Source organism: Corapipo altera, unplaced genomic scaffold (assembly GCF_003945725.1).
Source record: "Corapipo altera isolate COAL_440 unplaced genomic scaffold, ASM394572v1 22b, whole genome shotgun sequence".
In the NCBI taxonomy this organism is placed as follows: domain Eukaryota; kingdom Metazoa; phylum Chordata; class Aves; order Passeriformes; family Pipridae; genus Corapipo; species Corapipo altera.
In genome coordinates this window covers 12180602-12193063 of record NW_020884876.1, presented here as the reverse complement: position 1 = coordinate 12193063, position 12462 = coordinate 12180602, and the positions used below count along the sequence as shown (strand labels likewise).

At 43.3% G+C, this 12462-nt stretch overlaps 1 protein-coding gene across 1 annotated transcript; it reads right to left on the bottom strand.

Moving 5' to 3' along the window:
• Nucleotides 1–4080: 4080 nt before the first annotated feature.
• HMGB2 (high mobility group box 2) lies at nucleotides 4081–6427 on the bottom strand. Its single transcript, XM_027636179.1, has 5 exons — nucleotides 6290–6427; nucleotides 5686–5856; nucleotides 5370–5515; nucleotides 5101–5275; nucleotides 4081–4617 (listed from the first exon to the last, which is right to left on the bottom strand). Exons 2-5 carry the CDS (start codon nucleotides 5833–5835, stop codon nucleotides 4462–4464), a joined length of 627 nt encoding a protein of 208 aa, XP_027491980.1. The 5' UTR covers nucleotides 5836–5856; nucleotides 6290–6427; the 3' UTR covers nucleotides 4081–4461.
• Between the last annotated feature and the right edge of the window lie 6035 nt (nucleotides 6428–12462).

Genomic DNA, 12462 nt, shown 5'->3' with positions numbered 1-12462 from the left:
GTTCTTCACTGTTAGCTCTTTTCATTAATGCAAGATCTTAAATGGTGACTTATTTCTTTTATAGGAAGTAGACCAGGCCAAACTCAAGTAGACCAGAACTACTTGATCTCCTTTACCTTCAAGTTCACAGATTTCTTTGAAGAATATTTACAGGTCTATGGAACAGGATTTCCTCTTGTGAAATCACAAGTTCTATTTAGCCATTTGTCCAGCAGCTCTCGGCTGTAGTGTGGCTCCTACCAATTTACCATATGGGCATTATTGGTCTGAAGCTCCCTGTATCTCCACAGAATGCTTTCTAAAAATTAGTGTCATATTTGTGACCTTTAATTCCTCTAGCACTAAGGCAGTTATTTTAAGTGAAAAAAAATATAAAGTACGGTTCATAGTTCAGCCATTTCAGCATTTGAGTTTCCTTAGAACTCTTGGATGAATACCATCTGTCCTGTCATTTTGTTTCAAGACCTTTTACACTTGGATTTGAGACAGATGCTTCACCATGCCTCTTCCATTATAAAGTTGTGTCATGAAAACTTCCTGAAGCTTCTCTAGAAGGTTAAAAAAGTTGTCTTTTTCTAAAATCTTCTCTAGTCATTGCTACTGTATCTTGAGCATCTATTGTCCCTAGGACAGTTTGGCAGCCGTCTTGGTTCTGAGAATGCCCTGGTTTTGGAGGAGTTAATTTTCTTCCTAGTAGCTGGTACAGTGCTGTGTATTGGATTTAGAACGAGAATAATGTTGATAACACACTGATGGTTTAGTTGTTGCTGAGCAGTGTTTACACTAAGTCAAGGACCTTTCAACTTCTCATGCTGCCCTGCCAGCGAGGAGGCTGGAGGTACATGAGAAGCTGGAAGGGGACACAGCTGGGACAGCTGACATCCACTGACCAAACAGATATTCCATGCTGCATGGCTCAGCATATAACCAGGATGAAAGCTGGCTTAGGGCCACTGCTTGAGAACTGGTCGGTGGTGAGAAATTATCTTTCATTTGTATCCCTTGTTTGTCTTGGGATTTATTTCTCTTTTTTGTTATTTTTATTTTCATTCTAATTCATTAATTTATTATTATTTTATTTCAGTTATTAAACTGTTTTTATCTCAAGACATGAGTTTTCTTACGTTTATTCTTCCAGTTCTCTTCCCTGTCTCACCATGTGGGGGAGTGAGCAAGCGGCTGTATGGGGCTTGGTTGCCAGAAGGGGTTGAACCATGACAGATGTATTTGAAAGTTGTTATTAGTCCATCTGTTTTCTCAAGGTGCCCTGATGCTTTTCTTCCTTGCCACATGTTGCTGTGTCTGGCCTGTTGATGTGCTGGTTTTTTTCTGGATTATTGATTTAGAAATAATTTGAACTTTCTAAAGACTTGCTTTCCTACATTTGTTATTCTCTCATTCCTGCTCTTTATCCCCTTCAGTCTTATTTTTCGTAGTCTTTTGGTTCTGCTTTACTATGTGGGATGCCATTATGCTGGACCTCTAGTGCAGTGTGAGCATTCTGCATGATGCCTGCAACCACTCGGGGCATCTCTTTTAGTTTTGATTTTAGACAGACCTCCCAGTTCACCTCCAGTGAGCTATTTCACAAGTTTGTCCATATTAAAAAATTATGGGAAGAACTAGTTTAGCTTTTCTTCTATTGCCTTATCTTTCCTGAACATTCCCGTTACATTTTGATCACTTACTAGTCCTTTGCAGTGAATGCTCACAGATGGGCATTATCTGAACCCCCTAACCTGACATATCGTACTTTTTAAAGCTTAATTTGAAAATAGCAGTTTTCATGTGCTTTGTTCCATTTGCCTTTATATTCAACATCCTTAGAGAAGGGACAAAATATTATTTTTTAAAAATGGTACTTATCTTTAGTCATGACATCATTCTCAGTTAATAGATCAGCCCAATGCAGAGCTTTGCCGTGACTTGCTGCAGCTCATGCTGACATGGCGTGTAAACAGACTTGTCTCATGATGTGGGGCAGGCTACAGAGCAGTGCAGCAGCCTATTTTTTGCAAAAAAGATCTCTCCAGCAGTCAGGATGTATTTGTGAATGAGATCATAAAAAAAAGTAACCCACAGCTAGTGTTTCATAGAGCATTGTTAGAATGTGGGACAAGAGGGTGGCGACACTAGGCAGCTCTGCACCGATTTGTACAGAAGTCGTGCTGAAGCTAAATTAGCCAGTTAATGATTAAATGAAATAGAATCCAAAAGCTATTTTACCTCACTGAGGAAAATATTAAAAGAGCACCCTTATTCTGAATTATCTCAAGATATGCTCTTATTTTGACACAGTATTTAAAATTCTATAACCCATGCAGCTTCTTGGACACCTGAGGGCTATATTTTGTTTCAATTTAAAAGTGCTTGAGCAGAAGTAACAAACATTTGCAATAATCAAATTAGTCAATTTACTCTGACACTCCTCCTCCTCCACTGCAGAAGATTATTTAAATCTAAAGACTTCTTGAAGCATCACTGTTCTGCACAGGGAAGGAGCATGAGAACTGAAAGGAGGTGATGGTACATTTCCACAGGGAAATCTGAACAGGATATGCTGACAATGAGTGAGACCAGCATGGTCTTGGCTACACACTATGACAGGGAATTGCCTTTAGCTGGAAGAATTTTTGATTTAAGGATACAGGTGCTGTAGGACTGCAAATTCTACAGAAAATGTTCTTGAGCACTAGAAGTACCATGCACAGAACCACTGCCTCTCACTTCCAGTTTTTGCCTGCGGCTTCCCAAAATATGAGCCAAAAAAATGGAGCCGTTGATCCTGCCTGTGCCAAGTATCTCTGGCAGGTCCAATATGTAAAACAGCAGCTAATCCTTCTGCTACCACTTTAAGTATCTCAGGAGCATGGTGGGGAGGAAAAAACAACTCTGGGTTTCTAAGGGTCCCAAAGATAAATACCTACTTCAGTATAAAAATGTTTGAATTGCCTTTACAGTTACTTTATTTCCATACTTACAAGAATATACAAAGTATTTTCTGTCAAGACTTGTTTCTGAAAGTGCTAAGCTATCATTGACCTACTACAGTGACATTTACCACAGTTCTAGTGCTGAAAACACTTTTTATCTCACACATGTACAATGACGGGACACAAACATATTGCCCAAGTTGACGGACAATAGGGAGACAGTTTAAACAAAAACCTTGGAACACTGCCCTTTATACTTAATTTTTTAGATATTACACATTTCAGTGTTGAGCTTTCAAAGTCTAGTAAAAACTATTTCCTGATATTTATCTCAAAAAAATTAAACTTTAGCTATTTAGTTTACCTGTACTATCTCCAATTGCCCACTTGCAAATATTGTTAGATATTAGATTTAGGCTTTTAAATATGGTGAAGTAAAAGTGAAAACCAAGACATGGTGTAACTGGAGAGTGTTACCACCACAAACAGGAACATATCAGGAGCACATGTTCTTTACAAATGCCTTCTTTCTGCAGGAATCCACTGGCATGTGTGAAAATAGCATTCCAACATTTTTCATGTTGTTCTGCAAGCTGTGTATTTTATGAGAAGCCACTAGTACTGGGGCCAGGGGAAGAGGGAGGGAGTAGGCAACATCTGGGAAGACATGCCTCTAACCATGTCTGTCATATAGCCAACCTTCCTGTCCTGCTATGGACAACAGAAAAGGCCAGGGACCTTGAGCTCTGGGAGACAAAGCTGTAAAGATTCACTCATTATCAGCTATTACACCAAAACAAAACTATAAGACCCGTGCTTGAGCAGTGTGGGGAAAGAGAACAACCCTGGAATAATTATCAGCAACCTCAGTACTTGAAGAGAATTTTTTTTCACTCACAAGACAGTATAGGCAAATGGTAGTGTAAGGAAAGCATCAATTGCAACTAAGCATAGCTTACGTGGGAGAGGAAATTGTGGTTAAAAAAGTGTAGACACCTGTGTAAGCTCCAGGAGCCACAGGTTAAGAGACTTGCTAGTTTTGGAGTAACAGCAATAGCCCAAGAACAGTGCAAAGCACTTCCCTGCACAGGACTCCAGCACTCTGCGAGTGCCCAGCCTCTCAGAAAACACCATAAATAAAACAATAATCATGTACAACATTTTATTACAAAACTGTTAAAAAAGTAATACAATGCAACAAAATACTACAAAATATAAGATCAGCTATTAAGCTACCTCCTTTGTACTTAGCTATAAAGAAACACCTGACTATCAGTCACTGAATTTCAACAAAACCATTAAATATGAAGAAACAGCAGAAACATTCAACAACTTTTTCAAACCAAACTGTAGCAGCCCTTGGCTACTACTTACATTATAAATCGAAGTCTCCCTACAAAGAACCACATTACCTATACACAATTCTGTACAGATTTTTATACTGAAGCTAACCTTGAGCTGCACTTGAGTTCACATTCTTAGCAAAATATTGGATTTTGAGCATAAATCTTTACAGCAGGACATTCATTTATTCTTCATCCTCATCTTCTTCCTCCTCTTCCTCCTCTTCTTCTTCTTCCTCCTCCTCCTCTTCTGGTTCTGCTTTCTTCTTAGACCCTGCAGGCCTACCTGGGCCCTTTTTTCCTGCATCACTCTTGCTCTTGGCACGATATGCTGCAATATCCTGCAAGAGAAATGCTGTTAAGTTGCTAGCAATATAACTCTTAAGACAAAGTTGTACTGCTTCAGTAATTTAATACTATTGTACTATGCAGATCAAATACAGTGTTTGCAAAACGGAGGAAATTGAACCTTGGGACTTTCACGCTTAAACCTTTTGGCAAGAGCACACATGATCCAGAGAGTTTTAAGAATTTTGTGATCACAGTTCTCTAGAGAACAACTGTGTTTTTATGTTAGCAAGCAGGTGACCTGTTTTCTGGTAGTAAAGCATCTTATTGGTAAAATCTCTAGGCACGCAAAAACCACATTCAGGTTCACTGTAAGGGTTCCAGATACCTGCCCCACCACACCTCTCCACGTGTTCTAACACCTGACAGAGGTTGGTGTAGAATTATGACCTATATATGGTTCAAGTGCAAAACATAAGTCACATACTTACATTGAGCTCTACAACTTGAACCGTTGTTTTATTTTTTTACTGTACCTTTTCATATTTCTCCTTTAGTTTTGCAGCCTTCTGTTCATACGGCTGTTTATCTTTGGCTGACTGTTCAGACCACATTTCACCTAATTTCTTTGCTGTATCTCCAATAGACAAGCCAGGATGATCGTTTTTGATTTTTGGACGGTGTTCCGAACAGAAAAGGAAGAACGCAGATCTACATTGAGAGACAGTGATTAAAGTTATGTATCAAGCTATTAGAACTAATACTTTTTTCTGGTTTGGGGGAGGGGGGTCACAGAAACACTCACGGCGGTCTTTTAGGAGCATTGGGGTCCTTTTTCTTTCCCTTCTTCTCGCCTTTGGGAGGAACATAATTTTTCATCTCCCTGTCATAACGAGCTTTGTCTCCTTTAGCCATTTCTTCAAACTTTCCTTTTTCCTTGCTCGACATTGTCTGTGGATACAGGGCAGGGAAAGGGGAAGAGTCTGGATGAGATAAAGCGGCTGCTGACCCACTAACGCCTAAGCAGCAGCTGCTACCAGGGATCTTTTCCCAGCAGCCCGCAGCAGGGGCGGGGGCCAGCCCGGCAAGGGCTCAGCACGGCTCGGCCTGGCCCCACTCACCTTCCACCGTTCCGAGCACTTTCGCGAGAACTCAGCGAAGTTGACGGACGAGTCTGGGTGCTTCTTCTTGTGCTCCTCGCGGCAGGTCTGCACGAAGTAGGCGTACGAGGACATCTTGCCCCGCGGCTTGTTGGGGTCGCCTTTGCCCATGGCGAGGTCGGCGGCGGGTCCCTGAGGGAGGCGGAGGAGCGGCGTGAGGCGAGGCCGCGCCCCAGGACGTTCCCGCCTCTCTCCCGCCGGCACCTTCCCGCCCCAGCGCGCCCGGCCCCGCCCCCGCCGCGGCCCCTCAGTGTCCCCCGCCCACCCCGCGGCACCTTCCGCCCCCGGGGCCTCTCCCCGCCCCCTGCGGCGGCTGCGGCGCCCGGCCCGCCCGACCCCGCCGCCCGCGCCCCGACCCTCCCCGCCGGGGCCGGAGCCGCCGCCGCCCTTCCTGCCCCACCCGCCCACCGCGAATCCTCCCCTCAGACCCGGGCGCGCCACCGCGAGAGACTCGCGCTCCCTCCGCGCCCCGGACCGGCACTGGCGCCCTCTGCCCTGCTCCTCTCCCTCCCACCCACCCTTCCCGGCACGCTCTCTTTTCGCGGGCGGGATACGCAGGCCTTGCCTGGCTGAGCGGGGCGGGCGGCGCGGGCTCTGCTCGCTCAGGTGCTGCTGCCGAGTGGTGTCGCGGCCGCGCACTTGCCACCTCTTGTTTTGCGCGGCGCTGCCCGCCACAGCAACCCGACCCGCGGCGCCAAAGACCCGCCCCCGCTGCACCCCATTGGCTGCCGCGCCCGTTCAAACTGCCCGAGGCTCCGCCCGCCGGCGCCGGGGCCGGCCGGGATTGGCTGTGTGCCGCTCTGACGTCACGGCCGAGCCGCTCCCGGGCCAGGCCGAGCGCGAGGGGGTCGTTGGCGCTCGTACCCGTTGGAACCGGTTGGGGTGAGGAGAGCGGGGGGGAGGGGCGAGATGGGGCGCGCTGGGCGGCGATTGGGGGACAGGGACGGTTTAAAAAACCGCGGGGGCCCCTCCCATTGGCCGGCGGGGGTTGTGCCCGCTCTGATTGGGCGGAGCGGGGAGGCTGCGGCGTGGTTTAAAAATACAAAGGGAGCGGGAATGGTGACTGGGCGGGTAGGGAATAGTGGCTGTGGGGGTGGCACGGCGTAGGGTGCCTCGGCGCTGCCTTCCCGCAGGCCAGGGTGGAACGAGCGCCGCCGTCCCTCTCTCCGGGCGGGGGCCTGGTGGGTAGCAGCCGCCGGCTTTAAAACGGGACTGAAACTTGTGTTACGCCGCCCGAGCGAGACCTGTTCTCGAGCGCTGCCCTCTCCCCGAGTCTGCCCGCCCCGCCGCGGGGCAGGGGCAGGGGCTAGGGCGGTGCCGGCCTGCGCGAGTCACCCCGCGGGAGGAGCGCTGGTGGTGCGGGCCGGCCTTGCAACGGTCCCTGGGCACAGAGAGGGCTGGCTGCCCGCAGGGAATGCTTTCCTCCCACTCCCGGGATGGCGGGGCTTGGGAGTGCTCCTGGCCGCTTGTGAGGGCAGGGTGTCCCCACTCACGCCGGACTCAAAGCCTCGCCGCTGGGAAGGGAAGGTGTCGGCTCTCTCCGAGTCTTGTGCTCCCTGTAAGAAGTGCAAGCCGCAGCAGTGCAAAGCCTGGGATCCGACCTCGGTCAGCTGAGGTTTTAATGGAAATCACTCCTGTGCTTTCCAGTGCCCCGCCAGCACTGAATATGGCCATTTCGGCTTGGGGATAAAACCCAAGTTTCCATACAGTCATTTACTGTATTGCGGTTCGCCTCAGTCTACATGATACAGGTTTTGCTGATGTTGTTTTTCTTCTGTTTGGTTATTTTCATCCAATTCTCTAGTTAATATCAGTCTAGGTAAATATTCTTAGTAATCTAAGCAGGTTTTAAGAGTCTTGTTTTTCCAGGTGTAGTTTATAGCACTTCTGAAAAGTTGGTTATAACTTTGTTTACCGAAGATGCAATGCCTTCGGTAGAGCTTTAATCTTGTTAACCTAGCTCAATGCTGGGGGGAAAAAGACCCAAACCAACAAACTTTAAAAACCAGCAGCTCCAGTCCTTGAGCTATGTGAGAGTATTGACTAGTTGCAGGTGTGAGTGGTCAATGTCTTAATCTCCAGAGTGAGTCCCCTTCATTCCAGATTTCCTCAGTATAAGAAGCGCTTATCAGGTACAGTCCTTCAAGCCGGGTTTTTGTCTGTCTGTTTGTTTGGGGGTTTTTGTCCTTCTGATGAGGATGTGTTCATGAAGAACAGTTCACTAGCATGCTAGTAAATGCCTCTTTTATCCTGTTTCATTTTAAGCTTTATGTACTTGCCCAAATTGCAGCTCTAAAAGTCATACTGTAAACTGGAAAAGGTTAGTCCAAATCCTATAAAGGAAGGCAGGTAAATTGACAGAGCAAAACAGAGATATGTATTCCCTCTGCAGATGTCAAAGCCTTCACAACCCAGTTATCCAAATTCTTGTATAAGTTATGTGGCTATTACTTTTGACAGTGTTTAACATACAAACAAAACTTACCCTTCCTTACCTTCTAAAATAAACATTTACATGGGTGATATTCCACGTTCCAATTCTGGTTCATTATTACTGTAAAACTTCCCACTACTTCTCAGTAGCAAAGTAATGTTCTCGATTCTATGGTACTGAATTCCATGAATCCCTATTCACTTCGCAAGGAGTTGTTTTAATTTATGTAGCTTTAGCTCACTCAAAATCAGTTTTACTTCTGAATCTTCATCAATGCAGTTGGAAGAACAATTAATTTTCTGCTAATTTTCAGGAAACAGTTTTCTCAATATCAGTGCTTTAAAAACAGCAAGTCATAATGCCTGTGAGTTTGTCACTGGAAAGTTATCAGGATGGCTACCAGAAATGATTTTTTTTTTTTAAGTTGAAAGGGGGAATAATTTGTCTCATTTTACCCTTAAAAATCCCCTCGCTGTCAGTTCTTGAAGGGAAAGGGGAGAAAAAAAAGCTTTAGGTAAGTTTTATTAACATTTTCACTTTTAATTTAACAGGAATATAGAAAGCTCATAGAAAAAAATTACTTTGGAACAGTGTTTGGAGATTATAGGATGTAATTGCAGCAAGGCTTCCTCTGTTTTTATATCTGCTCTAAGAATATGAAGAAAACGATTGTGGAAAATAAGTAAAGTGAGAAAGTGTAATTACTGCTATGGGAGAAAATGAGATCTGCCTTTCAAATAATTTAATTTAAGAAATAAATAAGTTCTTTAAATTTGCTTGTCTGAAAATGAAAACCTTTCTACAAATGTACAGGTCCATAGAGTGTTATATCATGTCATACAACATAGGGCACATAAGAAACCAAACAGTTGTACTCTTTAACATCTGCCTGTCCTTCAACAAGGAAGGCAGTATTGAAAATTTTCCATGCTTGAACATGATGCTGGAAGCTTTCCACAGCAACGCTGATGCTGAAAGCCCCATGCAAGAATGCTGATATTAGAAACTTGCTGTGATAAAGCTGTGCCTTCCTCCCAGCACCCTTGTGCCTGGAAAAGCCTTTCTCTGTGCACCTGGTTCCACAATAAGCTGTCACTGTTTTTTCATTGCACCACACTGTTCCTTTTCAGACAAAACCACAACTTCTGTGTCAAGAGATTGTCGCTTACTCTTCTGAAGCAGTGATCTGTGCTGTATTGACTTTGGTCGGTCCATGTGGTTAATTTATTAACTGCATGTGGATGACAGTTGCGGGGAAGAAGCATAAATGCCAGGAGTTGAAGTTTATTTCTGTGTGAATAAGTAAGCTCATGAAATGACTGTTAAGTTTTACAGCTCCCTGACTTTGAGCCCTTTTGAATTTATAATCTGTTCCACAATTACAATTTGGGGCGCTTCATTTTCAGCAAACTGCAAGTGAGGAGAGAGTGTCTAGAAATACTGGATAGAAGGTGATGTAAAGACCAGATAGATGAGACCAGGTTACAGAGCAGAGAAATGGATTTAAAGAAAAGTATGTCACGGACAACAAAAATGTATGATGGGAGTGATACTGCCTCACATTATATTGTATCTCTTGGCTTCTGTGGGCAGCTTCTACAGCTTTTCTGGATAGTGGTGCCAGTGTGGACAAAGCAAGGGAAGAAAGTAACAAAGACCTTTTATTTGAATTAACGTTTCCATCAGTGGATCCATTGCAACAGATACTGTTCAGCTGAGGAAATTGCCAACTTTTGTTGCATGACCTTAAATCTTCTTTCATTCTGGTGTACATGTATTTACGTGATGATGCTGACAGTTTTAATTCAGTCAGTTGGATGAAGCAGCTCTACTGTCTCTCCCCAGAAAATCTATTAGCCAAATTCCTGTATGGAATATGCCTTAATGCAGCTGTAATGACAGTAAGATTCTGCTTTGGAAAGTTATCATTCTTGATTGACTACTGGTGAAAGGATCTCTTCTTATGGACCTGAAAAGTTAGTGTTTTCTGAGTGAATAATGAAAGTGAGTTACAGCTGTTCTTGATTTTAATCTAACCTAACTTCACTAATAGGAATACAAGATGTTGAAAGAAAGCAAGTTTAGCTTTAATCAGCAATTTTTTTGTTACAGAAGAAATTTTAAAATGCAAGACACAAAATGCATTTATGTAGGTCACTGCTTTAAAAACCCTTTTAATGTGAATTACAAAGTCTACAGAAAACAACGTTTTTGGCCTATATCATGTGAGCATCTCACACTAGATATATGGTGAGAGCTTTAGGATGAAAAGCAAAAATCAGAACTACCTAAGCTACGGCTTCCTAAATTCAACACAAAACTTACTTTGCCCTAGTGTTCCAATTACAAGTAGTTACTTTCTTTATAATTTGATAAAAAACTTGGATAGAGCTGCTGGTGTCAAAAGGTTCACAAAACTGGTATTTCTGTCAATATCTTAAAAATTGCATTTAAGATAATCATTAGAACGTTCCCTGGTTTTTCTGACGTCGTATAACATGTAAATAAGATCTATGTTGTAAAAATGAAATATATTTACCCTTTAAACATTAGAGTTTTATTATATGGGCTGCTGTAAAGCCTGCATAACCAGTTAAGCAGCTTGTAGGCAAACGCAGCTGTGTTAGTTGTACCAGCCTGGTTTAGTCTGAAAGCTCAGGAGCTTGTTTTGACTTTGTGCTGTGTACCCAAGACCTAAAACAAAAGCAGCCCACATGAGACACTACCCAGGACAGCTGCAGAGCACAGGCTGAAACTGCAGTGGTCATATGATAGGAAACAAATACAACAAATCTCTTCTGGTACTAATGCAGATAATACTAGGCACAATGGCAGTTCCTGGTCACAATAATTGTTAACTGACCTTTTTCAGTCTTACTTTGACAATAACTTTTCTTGCATTTGGCTTTACAAGCTTTTAACTTTTTTTTAAATCTTTTTACTTTTCTATTCCTAGACCTCACTTTCACTCACTTTCTTATTTACATTCAAAGTAATACTCATGTAACATTTTCGTCTCAAGACATAAATAAACCTTCTTTACATTTTGCTATACTGCTAATCCCTTTTAAGAGGTATAAGAAGAAAGCAGCAATTTGCATTTGTTTATCTATTGGATAGTTTCACAGGCAGTTTAGAGGGGCTCTAAAATGTGGATAGCTCTAATTTACACTAAGAAATGGTTTAAACAGGTAAAAAAAAGTTTCCATTCTTCTGTCACCACCCCCCAGACTCTTCCAGCCTTGGTAAACGTTCATACTTTACCTGAAACATATACCAAACTTACTCTTAAGAAATAAAATATAATTGCCAATGGAAGTGTTGTGTCATTTGGGAATTGGAGAACACAGTTCAAGGATTTTTTTTTTTCCTCCTTGTAAGCAGTGAGACAAAGGGTTGGACTGTTATCTAGCTGACACACTGGAGTTGTGACATCCAGTGAGCAGATCCAAAGAGGCTGTAGTCACAGTCCAGCTTCTGAATAGTTGTGTGTGATGCTAGCCGCTTGCTGTTGCCAAAATGAAGTACCTGTCAACCCACGGTGACTTACAAATATTGATAAGTTTCCACAGAATGTTTTGTTTGTACCTTTGTCTAGTCTGATTGTTCCCTTCTGTGGTCATGAGGACTAGAAACTTAGAATCAGGCTGAACCTGACAATAGAAGCTGTTTCCTATGTCACTGCAGCTCTAGAATCTCTTAGGAAAGAGAAATAATAGTGTGAGTTGACAAGGCTGTGTGTCAGCAGCTGCAAGAGGAAGGAGGAATCGTGCCCTCCTGTCTCCCAGAGCCAGCAGAGAAAAGCAGGTTTGGCTGGTAACAAGTTTTGGCTGGTTTGGTCCTCATAAGCAGCGTAATATTCATCAATACATTGGTCTTGCATCCAGGTAGTAGAAAAACTTAATTTCAGTGGCTCTCATTTAAGTTTAACTTAAATGAGTCTCATTTAAGTTTAACTTAAATGAGTCTTAAATTTCGGTGGTGTGGAGTGCATCCTGTGCTGTTTGTAATGTAGACATTGGCTTGGTAGAATAATTTATTCTGTTACTTGTGGCAAGTAGCGCTGTCATATGTGTCATAGAAATGATCATAGGAGAGACTAGAAAGAAAATGCTCATGGAATTTTGAAATTGTTGATTGAATCATCACTCTTGTTTTTAGTCATGGATCCCATGAGGTTTTCCAACAATTTGTGATATAAATGCATAGTTTCTTTAGAACATCCTATTGCATACCCTACTCTATACTGCTAAAATATTTTACAGTAGCAGGGAAGGTTGTTTCAGAGCTATTATCCTACTAGG

Bases quoted from the DNA above. Each gene is read 5' to 3' on its own strand.
- HMGB2 (XM_027636179.1), bottom strand. From the start codon at position 5,835: ATGGGCAAAGGCGACCCCAACAAGCCGCGGGGCAAGATGTCCTCGTAC. The intron at 5,516-5,685 runs GTGAGTGGGGCC...CTGTATCCACAG, and splicing joins AGTGCTCGGAACGGTGGAAG to ACAATGTCGAGCAAGGAAAA. The intron at 4,618-5,100 runs GTACAGTAAAAA...TTTCTCTTGCAG, and splicing joins TAAAGGAGAAATATGAAAAG to GATATTGCAGCATATCGTGC.